The sequence below is a fragment of the Melampsora larici-populina genome (assembly GCF_000204055.1).
Source record: "Melampsora larici-populina 98AG31 unplaced genomic scaffold MELLAscaffold_2, whole genome shotgun sequence".
Classification (NCBI taxonomy): Eukaryota; Fungi; Basidiomycota; class Pucciniomycetes; order Pucciniales; family Melampsoraceae; genus Melampsora; species Melampsora laricis-populina.
In genome coordinates this window covers 274,714-286,904 of record NW_006768766.1, presented here as the reverse complement: position 1 = coordinate 286,904, position 12,191 = coordinate 274,714, and the positions used below count along the sequence as shown (strand labels likewise).

Sequence of the window (12,191 nt, the reverse complement as noted above, 5' to 3'; positions counted from 1 at the left end):
GTGTCTCACCGTCCTATGATCCTGCTCACGGTATATGCTCTAAAATTTCACAACTCCATCGGATAATCTGTCAGAAGCTGTCGCGCAAACCAATGCCAACTTCCGACAAAACCGGCGCGTACAGAATTTGCGCTTCAATTTCAAAAGATTACAATCATCCAGCAGACCTCCATCAGGGAGCCATTCTATGGAACCTGCAAAGGCACAGAAGCCCCGAACCTCATCTCCGCCATTGACAGGATCCGTACCATGGAACAGCGCGGTGAATACCAAGCATCTAAATCAGAACGGCTACCTTCCTTCTCCGCAGTACCATGCTAGTCCAGCTTCACTTCCTGGTCTCAATCCACATGCACCTCAGTATTATCAACTTTCAGTTCCGAATAGTTTTCAAATCAATCCGCCTCCTCAAGCCTTTTTCGCTCCGAAGATCAGTAATGGGCAGTACTCCCATTCGTCCATACAGACCCGAAATCCTAATGGGTACTTGCGGTGGAATCGGGAAAATGCAAGTTGGGAGCCTGTGTCTATCTCCGCTGAACCGTCTCAAGGTGAGTATCGGTACCAATCGCTTCCATCACTTGATCAATACGCAGAGTTGTCTTGTAGACTCGATGTCAGCTCATCATTCTCAACCGCTGAAAACGTTACCAGTAGGAGAGTATGTGCAGCTTCCAGCTCCAGGATACCATCAAGGGAGACGTCAAAGTGGCAGCTGGGGACCTGTGCCCATCTCTGTCGAACCATCTCAAGGTGAGTAACGACACCACCCATTTATATCAGTCGATCGCTGACCAGACTCATCCTATAGGCTCGATGTCAGCTCATGGTTCTCAACCGGCACAGACGGTGCCAGTAGAAGAGTATGACCCTAACGAGCCAGCTCCGGTTGTAGATGAAGGAAAACTATGGGAAGACATTGATCATGACATTGTTGATCTTGTTCACAATAAAGGTTTTCGTCTGCCTGGTAACCATGAACTGACAAAACAAGACGACCCACATAATCACAAACCCTTGCAGGAAATTTACCCTTCCTTTTATGATTCTAAATCTCACTCATCATCTACACCAGAGGTTTCAGCCAAAAAAAGTGCACCTAATAGACTTTCAAACAAACCAGATTCAAATCCAGAACAAGGTGAGGTGAAGGAATCCGAAAAGAAGTCGACTAACATCAGACTTGCTTCTCCGCCATCTGATCTGAAGACTGAAACCCACAAAGACGGAGATTCTTCAGATGAATGGGATATACTTAACGATGAAATCTCTGCCGTGATTCAAAGTAAAGAGAGTGACTTGAAATCTGATGATTTACAGCCTATCAAGCGATACAATGACCTATTTCAAGATCATCCACGGGGTATGACCTCAACACGATCAGGATAATTTACTCTTTACTCACTCATGTTTTATAATCGCATCGTCGTTGTTAATGTCCTCTATGATGCCTTTCATCCTATTTGTGTTGTTCTGATATCATAATATTTGGTTCCTTCTCAATCTATTGACTTGTACCTTGGGTTCTACGTGATTACTTTTATATATCCGAATGAATGTTTTCTCCTGCCTAGTCATTCCTCTTCTCATTCATTCTTATCTTTGTCTCTGGTACCATAATTAGGTACTTTTCTTGCTCAAAACACTCGTGTTCTCACTGAGAACAACTCGTGTTTTTTCAAAGCTTGACCTGTTAAAAACACTAGCATCGCATCCAAATGCATGACCATGTCTTTCTCGATATATTGTGCAAGATTGGTGAGCTTGAGTCGGCTTGAATACCAAGAGTGCCATCTCTCCGCTTGTATTACTGAGTGGTGTCTCCGAGTTGGTTTGTTTTCATTTATGTTTAAGGTCAGTTAATTTTACGGAGATGAGACAATTTGATTATGTACAGTTGAAATGAAGTTTTCAGCATTCAGACAATTTGTCGATCGCTTCAATCAACCACTTAAACTTCATCATGCTCAACCGGTCTATCCCTATCTCATTACCTCGCGCTGCTTCCAGTCGAGCTCAAATGGCAGCTTCTACTGGTACTCGAACGCTTTCAACTTGGAAAGGAACCAGCATTGATGGATCCGATACGAAACTTTATCTCAATGGGAGCTTTGTTAAGAGTAAGACGGAACGATGGATCGATGTCAATAATCCAGTAGGCCACTTCTGTCCATATACCCTTGGTTAATCAAATCATCATCAACTTTGCTAAAACTTTCGCAATTGGGTCTTCAGGCAACGCAAGCTCTTTTAACGCGGGTCCCACAATCAACGAACGATGAGTTAAAGTCCGTTGTCGATAGTGCTCAGAATGCCTACCTCGAATGGAAAAATTCATCAGTCCTCTTTCGTCAACAAGTCATGTTAAGGTTAGCTATTTATATCCCAGATCATATTCGTAGCTTCAAAAATACAAATCTCATACGAATGCAATCCTTCAAAACTTTTATAGATTTCAAGATTTAATCAGAAGCAACAGTGATGAATTAGCCAAATCGATTGTCTTAGAACAAGGCAAAACGTTTTCAGACGCAAAAGGAGATGTGCATAGAGGTTTACAGGTCGTCGAAGCTGCTTGTGCTTTACCTGAATTGTTAATGGGTGAAAAACTTGAAGTTAGTAAAGATATGGATACCGAAACTCGTAAAGCACCTTTAGGTGTTACAGCTGCTATATGCCCGTTCGTCTACATTTTCTTAAACTTCAAAGAACAAGATTTTGAGAGTCTTGAATTGATTCTCTTTGTGTGCTTTTCGCTTTTAGGTTTAACTTTCCCGCCATGATCCCATTATGGAGCATTTTGTCTGGTGTGTGTCTTTTATCATCTCGGTATGGGATGATTATGAACATCATTTGCTTGTTATATAGTTGCATGTGGTAATTCACTCATCATCAAACCGTCTGAGCGGGATCCCGGTGCAACCATGATGATTGCCGAATTGGCTCAAATGGCTGGTAAGTCTTCACTTCTTCCCAATAAGATCATGTATGTTTTGTTTTGCTTACTGAGTCTTTCTTTGTAGGTTTACCTGCGGGTGTATTGAATGTGGTACATGGAGGAGTGGATACGGTCAACTTTTTGTGCGATGAGCCTAGGATCAAAGCTATCTCTTTTGTCGGATCTGATCATGCAGGCAAACATATCTATGATCGAGCAGGTCAGACTGGAAAGAGAGTTCAAGCCAATTTGGGTGCCAAAAGTCAGTTTGATGAGATCCGGAACCTGGCATAAGGTGACAGGAATACTAACGGGTCAATGATCTATCTTTTAACCTCGTCATTATACTTTCAAGATCATTGTGTTGTTATGCCGGATGCTGCTCGAAATTCGACCCTGAATGCGATCGCGGGAGCTGCATTTGGGGGTCAGTAAGAATTATTCGATCAACTAAGCTCTTTGTACCCTTTGACTCAAGCTCGTCGATCCTTCTCTTTGAATTAGCTGCTGGTCAACGTTGCATGGCTCTATCAGTAATGATCACTGTTGGAGAATCTTCAACTTGGATATCTGAACTTGTCGAACGAGCCAAGTCATTGAAAGTAGGCAATGGTATGGATGATAAAACAGAAATGTAAATTCATTGATCCAAAGTCCATTTCATTTGACTTGTAGCTAACTGATTCCGAATTTTGAAATTGTTCGGACATAGAGGTCCAGTAATCTCTCCTCAAGCAAAGAAAAATATTGAAGAACTGATTGGATCAGCTGAGAAAGAAGGTGGTAAGATCTTGCTTGATGGTCGTAATATCAAAGTAGAAGGTTATCCGGATGGAAATTGGGTGGGACCTACCATCATTGAAGGAAAAACAGGCATGACTTGTTATGAGTTGAGTGAAACCCGATTTCCATATCATGTCCTGATTCTATAGAGTTGACTGATTTAACATTCAATTCTGTGTTTATGATTCTCGGCAGAAAGGAGATTTTTGGACCAGTACTCACTGTGATCAACGTAGGAAGTTTAGATGAAGCTATTGAGCTCATCAATTCCAACAAATGTAAGTGTCCGAAATCTTTACTCCAGTCAATTTAGAATCCATGTCATAAAACTCAATAAAGTGAATGATTTTAGATGGTAATGGTACAGCGATCTTCACTCGTGATGGGGCAGCTGCTCGTCGATTTGAACGAGAAGTTGAAGCTGGTCAAATCGGTATCAACACACCTGTTCCTGTACCTTTGCCCATGTTCGCATGGAGTGGTAATAAAGGTAGTGTATTAGGTGGTCATTCACTTTATGGAAAACTGTAAGTCTTGATACCAATAGAACTTGTTAAGAAAGAAATTTGACTGATGATTGGTTTTTACCTTTTCTCTTCAATTTAATAATGTAATTTCAGTGGAATCGGATTTTGGACTCAATTAAAGACGACTACTGCTTTATGGAGAGCATCAGATGCAGTTGGAAATCGAGCTGATGTTTCAATGCCAACTCATCGTTGAAGAAATCGTGTTGATATCTCTTATATATGTTGATGGTTACTTTTTGTTTTGTTGATCTTTAACTCGATTTTGTATTATTTTCATGTTCTTGTCTTTTTTACAATCAATGTATAAACCTTTGATTGTTTGAGATCTTCACACAGGATGATTGGATAACTTCAGTCCTAGGAAAACCAAAAAGGTTGATGTCTGGACTCTTTTTCCTTTTCCTTGGGACTGACCTCGTGCCAGCTTTCAATTTTCAAAGTTTTGTTTGATATCTAAAAAATGTGAGCCAAAGCAGAGATCCAAGAGGGGGGACTTTGCTGAATTCAAGATCCATGACAATTGGGCAGTGAGGATGTGTGTCATAAACGACATGTTTCAGACCCGGCTGTAGCCCAACCGGCCGAGTGTACCCGGCTTTCCAACCTGGGTTCTTGATCGGCGAGAAGGTTTGCTACTCCGACCAAAGTTGACATCAACATATGGATGATTGCAAGAAGAAAGCTTGAAAGGAAAACTCAGAAGAATTCATCATATACCATTCAAGACCATTCAAGACCATCTCAAGACCACAATGAACAAAACATCCAATTCAACTTTATCAGATCAAAATGAAACCATCATCAACCAAAACTCATCAACTTCAACTTTCTTAATTCAACCTAAATCATTAGCTTCTTCTAGTATAGCAGCAGCAGCAGCTCGTCTCATCACCCATCCACGTCAGCTTCTTTTTCTTTTTCTTTTTGGAGTCTTCTTCATTGTTTACAGATTTGAGAAGATCAGTATTTAATCATTTCACTTTTTTTTTCTTCATCAAGTATAGTTGATACCATTCGACTTAGAATTCAAACTCAATTAAATTCTTCACCCAATTCATTACGTCAAATTATCCCATCATCAGCTTCTGAGCTATATGCTGGTTTACCAGTTGCATTACTTTTTAGTGTACCCGCCTTATCTATTTATTTATCATCTTATGAAGGTATTTTTAATTTTCATTTCTTATTGACCTATTTTTTTGAAACTCATCAGATGGGAGTCTTTGATTTTTAGTGGCTAAACGGTTTTGGACTCCGATCTTTATTGATCCTAATCGATCTTCAAGTTTACCACCACCTTCGATGATCGAACAGTTTCCTGCTTATATGCTCTCAGGTTTATCTGCCGAAAGTAAGTTTTTGGATACAGATTTTTCTGTTTACTTTATAATTTTACAAAATCTCATTGACACTACCATTTTCCGGGGTTTTTGATTGTGTGTTCAGTCGTATCTGGTTGGGTATGGTCAGCATGTGTGCCTTCGATTTTCATATATATTCAAAATCCATATCCACTTCCTCTCTCTTCCTACACGCTATTTCTTGAAAACCATATGGAGACACTCATGAATACTATCATCTTATTTACAGGACTCCAATGGAAGTAACCAAAAGTCGATTACAGAAAGGTAATGAAGGAACTTCTGGCATCAAATTATTGAAAAAGATTGCCAAGACTGAAGGTGTTAGAGGAATCTGGAGGGTATGTGCTGCATCGTATAAGTGATTTTCAAATTCAACGTTGATCATGATCAATGAACTTTTTCTACTTGGTTCATGTCTTATAGGGATACACTGTTTCTTTGGCAGTTTATGGGTATGTACCTTCATTAAATCAAAAATGGAAAGTAAGATTACACACAGCTGATAATTCTCCATGACGTTCATCGATCAATAAATCATTTCACCCGGGAAAACTTACATTTACTAGCCCATACACGTTAGTCATCAAACTGACACCCACTGTTCCAGAAATGTCTATATTGCAAGTCAAGAAACTGATTTTGGCATGTTCATTTTAATCTATAGAGCTCTATATTGGCCAGTTTATGAACAAACCAAATCAGTTTTCATCCCTTCATATAATCCAACCGATACAACACACACCCAAGATCAAACTTCAGATTTGCACAAAGGAACAACAAATCTAACAGCTAGATATTCGCTTTGCGCTGCTCTAAGTTGTATGGTCTCTGCTGGTCTGACTCATCCGATTGCAGTACTTCAAAGTACAGTTCAGACTTCTGGAGGTCTCCATAATGCTTCTTCATCTGTTGGTCCGATTCGTTCGGCTTTGAATAGGATTTGGAAAGAAGGTGGTCCAAAAGGTTTTACTCGTGGGGCTTTGGCTAGAATGACTTACATGGTTCGTCCTGTTTTTGATATAATTGTTTTATGATGAATCTGATAAGTTAAAGTGTTATGATCCTCTATTAGGTCCCTTCAAATATTATCTCCATGTCAATTTATGAAATTCTGAAAGCTCATTGGGGAGTATGATTGATGCTTGTCTTTTTCTTCTCAGTATGAAGGTTTTAAGTTTAGGAAGAGATAAGCAGGAAAGGAAGCAAACATTTTTTTTTACTTTGATGTTGTCAAATTTTTGTTCAAGGTAAAATGTCAGCCATATCATTTTCATGTCCTTGATATTTCAATCGTTGTCAAATCGCTTTTCATTCAACAAGGAATATAATTATGACTTACTAAATGGAAATCATGAAGGATTTGTCTTTGTTCATCAAGAACAATCTTACTCTGTGTACAGTGTATATACTATGCTAAACCAAAAATCCTCGGACTAAAAAAAGCTTGTGATGTATCTTCACTTCATTCAATTTCCCTTTGGCTTCACTACGCAGTCATCTGTATCCAATTCCAGACAAAAAGTCAATGAATCATCCACATATTTGGGTCAAGACAGGTAAATCAGTAATATTGACAAAAGTGGAAAAGCCATATTTGTGAATTTGGAGATAAAGGTTCAACAAGTAGCTTGCAAGAGATTGAGGCTGAGCCGGTTTGTTCATTGATCACGGGGGAATCACTCGATAACATTGGTTGGTCAATGAGATGGACGATCAGGTTTTTCCGACATTTTTTTGTACAACTGATGTGTTTGATATGCTTGAGCTCACACCGGGACAACGTGGACTGACATGTTGTTTTGAATAAGTAAGCATTGAGATAATAGGTTTTGTGCTACAGACAAGATAAGATAAGAGTCCGGAGCGATAGAGTAGGATCGCACTGTTTTCGAAGGGAAAAGTTTATAACTCATCCACATAAACTTATGAGTCAGAATCACCTTGTCCATTGTTCGATTCAGCTTCTTTCTCCTTAGCCTCTCTGGCCATCTTTTCTCTAACAAGTCTCAACTTCTGACGCTCTCGATCCTCCTGTATGTTATTGAGTGCCAAAGCTTTTTGTCTCTTGATCGCTTCAGTTTCGGCTTGCTTCATTCGAATGGCAGTCTCATGGGCTTGAGTGATATCAGAGATTTTCTTGGTGAGTATCTGGTGACCAATGGCCAAGACCTCTAGGATTCGCTCCGATGGGTTTTCAGGAAAGTTTAAAGTCTCGACATGATCCTTTACGCCTGCCGAAAATTTGCATGCAAGTAGATAATCTCGGGCACCTGGTAAGCAGTACGGTAAATTTAACTTAGTCCACAACTCTTTTACGTAGAGCACTATTGATTGAGTATGAAAAACGCCCCATACCTGCTACATTGATTATGTTTCTTTTGATCAACTCGTTCGAGTGTTTGACTGTCTTGTATTTAGCTTCACCTGGATTTTTCAACACATTCGAAGTGATCTTCTCCATTGTCTTGAGTGCTTCAAGTACCACCGCCTTCTCATTACGTTCCACAAGTTGTCCTTCTATTAGCTGGACGAAGCTCTTTCGAATTGCAGCACCCCCATCCGTTGAGGCAATCGGATTGACAGTTTTCCTACGAGTCTCAGCCGCACTCGCCACGTCATGAGCGTTGATCGGAATGTCATTGTGTACGGATGAGTGACGACCAGTCGGGGACCTCAAAGTGTTTCCTTCGGGCTGAGACTCAGAGTCCCATGGATCTTTATAAGGCGACATTGGTCCGACTTCTTGCATGGCGGTATATGTTACGGTTTAGCTGATATCTTGAGACGTCCAAAAGATATTCACTCTTCCTAGCCCAGCTTGAATGATTCTCGAGTGAAGAGAAACTGAGACTTGGAAAGGACATAATTCGAAAAGGAAGAGATCTCATGAGTTGATCACATCGTCATCTTCACATAAGTTTGGTAAAAACCATCTACCAGCGATCAGGTCTGGGTATTCTCTTCCAGTCAAATGTGCTGTACCTGTCTTTGTTCTGATTTTATGTTCGTCACGAGGAGAATCCTGATATCCTTAGGACACAACAGAGTAGACGATGCAGCGAGAGTGATGCTAGGAAATTTCGAAGGTCTCAACTCCAGTGGTCAAACACTGAAAGCAAAGTTTGAACAGTCAAGACCGATCGGGGCTCGGGGCATCATGCATACAATCAGATGTGATACATATGTGACGTCATTCTGATGTGATCACTTGAAGTCATGAAAGATCAACTCGTCATGAGAATCAAGATTTGGAGTAGAGATGAACCAGAAATGGTAAACAGTCAAGCAGTTTAGAATTCATATCATTTGAATGATATCTTCAAAATATCCTTACATTTCCATTTTTTGGCGGAATTTAACATGTCGAAAAACATCGTCACAGAGTCAGACTTGGGGCCTGAAACCAGATTACCTCCGGTTCAGTTAGTCGAACATCTCTTAGGAAGCCTCCAAGAGGACCAAAAGGTCGATGCTTTTGATTTGGAATCCGCGATCAACGCTTTCACGAACTTCCAAGAACCAGTGAGCAGACCGAAAGTATCTATCAATTTGATTTGATGACTGACGGATGGGACTTCGCATGTATCGGTTTCAGATGAGCAATAGCAAGATATCTGAGTTGACCATCTCGGGTTCTATAATAGTCCAGTTTCTTGTTGCTTCCAAAGAAACTATTGGTGATTATGAACAGTGGACGATAATGTCTCCACCAATGAAAGTTCGTCTGGTCGATCTGTTGAATAAAATACGTGAGCTACTTCCCATTAAACGCGGTTTCCAACAATTCAACTGAAGATGTGAAAACTCGTGTCCCCACAACGATAGTCAATCAAGGTTTCATACGGTCGCTTTTTTCCCTCAGAGATCACATTCGAACCTTGGCACTTGGTAGCAAACCCCGTCACAGTGCGTCTGCGATGGCCACCTTGCCAGACGTACTGATTGCTTCTGTGATCGACTACATCAACGGCGATATATCAAACAACTTGCCTCAGTCGGCTGCTCTTCAAACTTGCCCTTCCTGGTCGCATCAAACCATTGAGCTTGTCGTACGGATCCCGACTGACCAAGAACAACTGATGGATGTTCTGTTTTCCTCAATACCTCGCAATGATAAGTTGAGCTATGAGATCAAATTAGCTTGCTTGTCTCTATTATATTGTCTCTGTTGTCTGGATAATTGGAGCCCATTCCAACCTGATCAAGCATGCGATCAACTTGCAAGCTTCATCACTTCACTCGATGAGAATATTAGCGTCTCTCAGATATCTGTTTCCCAAATTCTTTGCCTATATGGCGTAAGCTTCAAATCAATCAACACTTCGCCTTTTCTCAGACACTATCTTGCTGATTCATCGGATTTGTCAGTATTTGCGTAGGTATCAAATTCACAAGATCCAGCTTTTCAAGCCTGTCACAATCAGAAAGATCTGGATTTTGTTCATATCCCTTTTTCCTAGCCCTCAAAATCTGCTTGGTGATATCAAACTCAATACAGCGCAGAACACTCTGTTTTCTGATGGAGGTGAGATGATGCCATGGGTCTGGTTACATGCCGACTTTTGTCCCGATGTTGAGACAAAGTGGGTTGGATGTCTTGTAGGCGGATGGGTTTATATGTTGTGTTTCAAAAAAATTGCTTATTTTTTTGGCGATTTGGTGAATAGACAACGTTATGGATTCTCACCCAGTTCACGCCACCTTCTTTGGAATATTTCATTGCACCCAGACTCCCCTCGACAAACGCGCTGTCAAAAGCATCAGGATCAAATGACACGGACAAGAACTTGGAGATCATCACGATACTATCTAATAACGATGGCATCGGCTTACAAGTACTTCTAGTTGAGTAGAAACGCGGTACACTAGTTCTGATCAGGTTGAAAAAATCTGAAGTACATCCGGTTTTATCCTCCGCTGGAAATCCGAAGAACTTCTTCTTTGGTCTAAGCCCTCCGGAAGGCTTGAGCCCCTCTACATGGAATCGGATCTGGCGCTCGATCTTCAGCATTCTCTTGGATATCCATGAACGAACACGTAATCAAGACAAATTTGAAAATTCCACAGTCGATGGGAGAGGGAGACTCTCGAGACTAGTAGTGGAGGCTCTTCAGAGGCTCTTTGAGAACGTCTTTGACCTTCCAGGTATGGTTATTCTCAACTTTTTTAAAAACAAGCACAAAGAGTCTATTTAGCTCACATAATTTGTTTCGATGTCATGTAGAGAAACGTTATTTCATACGCCAGGTCATTGGGTTACCTTCAAAAGATATCACATTTTTTCTACAAAAAGCTCAAAAGAACCTTCATAAGTTTCTCAATCAGACCCTGTCGGTAGTGCAACAATCAATGGAGTCTATCAAGACTGAAGATACGAACTACATGAGTGAGGCTACGGATTGTTTGGATTTCTTGAATTTTTGGGCAGAGAATCAATTTGGTAAACCAACAGATCTTTCTTTGACGATGTTTTTGCATGTTCATCAAGCTGACGCCTAGCTTGGGACGGTTTCGTTATTGTAAAAATCACGTAGATCTCAAATTTGTTCAACCACTCGGTTTTGTCACAAGTTTACTTCAACTCATATCATCTCCCTCCGAGGATATAGATAGCTATAAACTCGCGGCCTCAAGATTGCTGGTCACTATCGAGAGCGCAGAGGGATGCAGTTGGGAATTTAATTCACGAGAATTGCATTTGGTATCTGATACTCTATTGGAAATGAATAAACTTGATGGGGATGATCCAGGTGACTAATTAAAGTCGCATATCCTCGCTCTCCTTTTGTTTGACATGAAATTGAATAAAACTGAGACTGGCTCGACTTTTTTTAGGCACAGTAATGGCAGAGTTTGTTCGCACCGCTATTGATCGCTTTCCACCGTATGATCCGCAGCGGATGTTCCTGTTCCACGCGCTTAGAGATAGGTCAGAAAACCTCGTTTGGAATGCTTCCGAGGAAAATCACTCAGGCATAGCGTTGTCCTCATGTTCCAAATCGATTGAAGATTACTCCGGGTGTTGTCCGTTGTCGGGACGACCTGAAGCTATGAAGACCATTGCAACGGCATTGGTGTCATGTTTTAAGTCTCTGGACACACTCACACGTCAGTCTATTTCCGCCGGACTTTCTTTTGATTGCTTGACTTCCTACCCTCATGTATGGTTCCACTGACCTCTTGTCGTTTTTGTAAATAATGGTAAAAAGAGACGCATGTGAGGTCTGGACCACTTGTAAAAAGATTATTAAGACAGATATCCACTCGATCATCGTCGTCTAACCTTCTGAAAGAAGTCGAGGAGCTCTTGAGTACGAGATGACCAAGACTTTTGAAAATTATCTGCGAAGATCATCATATTACAATTGAAGATAGTTGGCGGGGAATGTTTATCCCAATCAAGAAGTCCTTCATGTTTCTCATAAACTCAAATTCCCTATACATAGCATTGAGAATTTATGCGCAATAATTCCAGATCATTTCAATTGAGCGTGCTCCCAATTCGGGATCGGGACACATTGATGCGTATGCAGGGGCTAGAAAGAACTCAAAAGAACACCAGAACAAGACTCTCAG

General features: G+C 40.8%; 4 protein-coding genes across 4 annotated transcripts; 3 read left to right on the top strand and 1 right to left on the bottom strand.

Moving 5' to 3' along the window:
• Positions 1-1,999: 1,999 nt before the first annotated feature.
• Positions 2,000-4,563, top strand: MELLADRAFT_46521 (uncharacterized protein; the record flags this gene model as incomplete). The annotated part of the gene is made up of 12 exons (XM_007404820.1): positions 2,000-2,155; positions 2,236-2,369; positions 2,453-2,680; positions 2,764-2,807; positions 2,869-2,955; positions 3,024-3,200; positions 3,294-3,365; positions 3,443-3,572; positions 3,651-3,827; positions 3,917-3,999; positions 4,074-4,248; positions 4,342-4,563. 12 exons carry the CDS (start codon positions 2,021-2,023, stop codon positions 4,442-4,444), a joined length of 1,545 nt encoding a protein of 514 aa, XP_007404882.1.
• A 440-nt stretch (positions 4,564-5,003) lies between these two features.
• On the top strand, positions 5,004-6,750 carry MELLADRAFT_101561 (uncharacterized protein; the record flags this gene model as incomplete). Its single annotated transcript, XM_007404821.1, has 8 exons — positions 5,004-5,151; positions 5,256-5,414; positions 5,486-5,602; positions 5,698-5,716; positions 5,842-5,953; positions 6,039-6,067; positions 6,280-6,616; positions 6,688-6,750. The coding sequence occupies 8 exons, from the start codon at positions 5,004-5,006 to the stop codon at positions 6,748-6,750; spliced, it is 984 nt and encodes a 327-aa protein (XP_007404883.1).
• Positions 6,751-7,278: 528 nt separating this feature from the next.
• Positions 7,279-8,668, bottom strand: MELLADRAFT_70593 (uncharacterized protein; the record flags this gene model as incomplete). The annotated part of the gene is made up of 3 exons (XM_007404154.1): positions 7,279-7,885; positions 7,971-8,459; positions 8,553-8,668. The coding sequence occupies 2 exons, from the start codon at positions 8,362-8,364 to the stop codon at positions 7,539-7,541; spliced, it is 741 nt and encodes a 246-aa protein (XP_007404216.1).
• A 307-nt stretch (positions 8,669-8,975) lies between these two features.
• On the top strand, positions 8,976-11,114 carry MELLADRAFT_58872 (uncharacterized protein; the record flags this gene model as incomplete). The annotated part of the gene is made up of 6 exons (XM_007404822.1): positions 8,976-9,137; positions 9,211-9,364; positions 9,441-9,990; positions 10,076-10,198; positions 10,495-10,760; positions 10,840-11,114. 6 exons carry the CDS (start codon positions 8,976-8,978, stop codon positions 11,112-11,114), a joined length of 1,530 nt encoding a protein of 509 aa, XP_007404884.1.
• Between the last annotated feature and the right edge of the window lie 1,077 nt (positions 11,115-12,191).